General features: G+C 33.9%; 1 protein-coding gene across 1 annotated transcript; it reads left to right on the top strand.

The window, feature by feature from the left end:
* The first annotated feature begins 946 nt into the window (after nt 1-946).
* LOC107895039 (ricin B-like lectin R40G3) lies at nt 947-2,843 on the top strand. The gene is made up of 4 exons (XM_016820232.2): nt 947-1,580; nt 1,820-1,942; nt 2,211-2,439; nt 2,631-2,843. Coding segments are annotated over exons 1-4 (915 nt in total). The 5' UTR covers nt 947-1,019; the 3' UTR covers nt 2,633-2,843.
* The last annotated feature ends 790 nt before the right edge of the window (nt 2,844-3,633 follow it).

Below are 3,633 nucleotides of genomic sequence, written 5' to 3'. Positions count from 1 at the left end.
TATTGATAGGGACCAAAAGGGTATTTAAACTAATCTGTTATTTGAATTATTCGAATTGTAAAATTCAACTCAAAACTCGAATAACTCGAAATTTGAATTTTTTCGAATCAAATCAAGTTTTGCTCACTCCTAAAGGAATGAGTGAATATGATAAAAGGAATGCATATTTATGAAAATATTATCTTGGGATTCCCGAGATATCTAACCAATTCTGGGGTGAGGGGCAATTTTGAGGGGGGTGACAATGGGAGAGTCTGGGACTCGAAATTTTGTCTAGTTGGATGCGCTTTGCTGACTTAGTAGGAAAGTGCATTCAGTTGAAAGCTTTTTCCTGCAAAATCCACTAAAAACGCGTTCAGCTGGACGCGTTTTCACACACTCTCTCCAAAATCAGTCTATTCCGATAAATTTTGTAAAAATCGACCTAATTCGGTAATTTTGTTTAAAAATCAACATATATGGATAATTCACCCATAGGCTTTCTTATATGAAATAACTATAATTTTACTTAAAATTTTAGGCAATATGTTATTATAATACTTCTGTTGTAAGTGAAAAGATGTTATAAAAAGCTAAAACAAAATATAAAAAAGTGGTTGTACTAGAAACTTAGATGTTATAGCAAAATGCAAACATAAAAAGACCTGAATATATTTTTATTTAAAAATTAAAAGATATCGTTATAAATAATGCCAATAAATAAGTTGAAAGGTTAGAGTTTTGATAAGAACATCAATAAGTTTTGGTGGTAAGTTGTAATAAATCAATTTCTCCACACCACATCCAATTAATGTCGTTGAAATCTACATTTCTTTTTTAAGTTATTAAAAATAAGCTAACTCCATAAAAGTCAAATTTCTTTTAATAAATAATTTTAATGGCCAATTAAATCAACATACGTGTACGCATTCTAAGAAAAATATTAGAAAATATTGTCAAACAAACAAACAAATTAGTGATGAAGTTAGTATATAATTAGGATCAAAGCAATTTGTCCTAACCAGATCAGAATCGAACAAATGGAGTTCCCATTCGGTCACAATCACTCTCACACTCATCACCACAGAAATGATGATGAGGAAAACCAAGAAAGACCCCCACCACCACATCTTCACCACCATGAATTTACTCCGCCGTACCCTCCACCACCAAGCTACCAGCAGCCACCTGGCTTTGATGGACCCTATCCTCCGCCACCTCCATCATCATACTTGCACCAACCTGGCTTTGATGGTCCACCCCCACCATCTTACTTTCAGCAACCTGGATTTCCACCACCCCCACCACACCAACCACCGTCATATCAGTACCAACAGCCACCCCATGTGACTCATGTCCACCGCCAGCCTGAACACAGTCCATCGAACTACTCTCCACCACCAGCATCTGTTTCAAATGTTTCCCATGAAAGTAGCCAAGGAAGGGTTGATGACCATCCTTCTTTTAGACCCCATTTGCCACCTGAATTCTACAAGAAACCTACTGTGAAAGTCTATTGCAAAGCTGATCCTAATTTTCATCTCACCATCAGAGACGGTAAAGTTATTCTTGCTCCATCTGATCCCTCTAATGAATTCCAGGTACGGTATCAACAGATTTACAATTTTCTTAATTTTTTTGGATTAATTTATAAAATTATCAACTTGGTTTATTATATTTTTCTTTTTCACCCCCGTGATTGATTGTTCTATGGCTTTTGACTTTACTAAACACATAAACTGACAACCCCCAAAACCCCGTTTGACTGTTAAAACTCAAGATTAAGGCCAAACATGGATCTTAATTATGATTTGGATTTTAATTTTTGTTGCTGTTTTAGCACTGGTACAAAGATGAGAAGTTCAGCACAAGTGTGAAAGATGAAGTGGGTTTCCCAAGCTTTTCTCTGGTTAATAAAGCCACTGGTCAAGCCATTAAACATTCCATTGGAGCTTCTTATCCTGTAAGAATTCTCCATGGCTTTCAGTTTTGTTAGTTTAATTGTTCCCTTCATGTAATTCATATTTGACCATCAGTTCATCCTGTAATAAAAGGCTTTAACTAAAAGGTTATATACGGAAGAAGTTGCACATAGGCATCATTTGAGTCAATTGTTTGTTGTTGTATCTGTTGTTCTGCCGATTCAGTGGCATATCGTTATGGTAACATTATACAATTGTTACAATATTGGGATCAACCTTGAAGTTTTGCTGAAGGGTTTTTCTCTGCAGGTCCAACTGGTACCTTACAAACCAGATCATCTTGATGAGTCAGTGCTATGGAGCGAGAGCAAGGAAGTCCATGATGGGTACAGAGCTATAAGAATGATTAATAACATTCGCCTGAATGTCGATGCTTTCCACGGCGATAAGAAATCCGGTGGCATCCAAAATGGTACTACTATTGTGCTGTGGCAATGGAACAAGGGAGATAACCAGATATGGAAGATTGTACCATATTGTAAGTTTGGCGAAACTAAAAAGCAAAGACAGTTAAAATCCTAGCAAAGTTTCTAACCATCCTTAGTCTTAAATCTTGACAGTTTTGAACCATTCCTGCATTGTTCAAAGATACGCTTGAAGCTCAAGAAGATTTTATTCCTTTTCTTGTTCTTTGTATGTTTCTCCTAATGTTTGGTGTGATATATGCAGGAGGCTTGTAATATGGTGCTGCTAGTTCTACATTGAAGCTCTATCATTCCTGCGGTTGAAGGTTCCCTACGCATTATCTTTGTGAGGTTTTTTTCGTGTGTTTTTCATACCAAGTGCATGAAAATCTTGATGGGTCGAGAGGCCTACTAAATATTTATACCAGTAGTAAAGAAGAGCTATTGCAGAGTTTCTATGGCTGCAAAATTTGGATAATATAGTTTCTCTATTATACATACTTGTAAGATTAGCATTGCATTTCATTTTTCTTCCGTGGATTTCCTGATCTCATCTAAGCATTACCATACGTCTCGCAAAATTCATTATTCAATAACTTATTCCACTTCTTTGGAGACCCCTGCCTGTTTTCGAAACCGCAAAATAGTATGCATGCACCACCAAAAAAACACTACAAATAAGTTGTAAAAATGAAAGTTCCTCAAAAATGCTTAATGTATGTATTCTGCTTGTCTATTCCCCTCTCTCTTTTTTCGCATTTTATTCTTTCTCATACTGCATCCTTTTTTTTAAAAAGAAAATGTATATTTGATTCTATTAACAATTTAATTTATCTTGATCCCATTCATTTTCAAAAAATATTATCTTCTGTTTTTTATTTGTATTGTGTTGAATCTTTTTGTATACTTCTCAAAATAATAAATAATAAATGCATATAAATCCTAAAAATGTGTTCAGTTCAAGAATTAAGTAGGGTGAGCAAAATTTATTTCTATTTTTAAATTATGAGTTCGTTTTTGGCATAAGCTCAATCAAGAAATTTACTTTTTAGTTCGAGTCGAGTTTAAATTTATTATTTAAATAATAGATTGATGACAATTTTGAAAGTTACAACTTGTTCCTTCTAAAAGAAAATTCAAAAAACCCTCTAAAATTCAAAATTTTTATCAACTTTTTCCATAAATTTTATAAATATATATGTGAATCTGAACAATAAAAAATTATATAACAATTATTGAAAATATTAAAAATATAAAAAAAGACGAAT

The sequence above is a fragment of the Gossypium hirsutum genome, unplaced genomic scaffold (genome assembly GCF_007990345.1).
Source record: "Gossypium hirsutum isolate 1008001.06 unplaced genomic scaffold, Gossypium_hirsutum_v2.1 scaffold_52, whole genome shotgun sequence".
NCBI lineage: Eukaryota > Viridiplantae > Streptophyta > Magnoliopsida > Malvales > Malvaceae > Gossypium > Gossypium hirsutum.
The sequence above is the reverse complement of the archived record's forward strand: the minus strand, read 5'-3'. Positions and strand labels throughout refer to the sequence as shown.

Bases quoted from the DNA above. Each gene is read 5' to 3' on its own strand.
- LOC107895039 (XM_016820232.2), top strand. From the start codon at position 1,020: ATGGAGTTCCCATTCGGTCACAATCACTCTCACACTCATCACCACAGA. The intron at 1,581-1,819 runs GTACGGTATCAA...TTGCTGTTTTAG, and splicing joins ATCCCTCTAATGAATTCCAG to CACTGGTACAAAGATGAGAA. The intron at 1,943-2,210 runs GTAAGAATTCTC...TTTTCTCTGCAG, and splicing joins CCATTGGAGCTTCTTATCCT to GTCCAACTGGTACCTTACAA.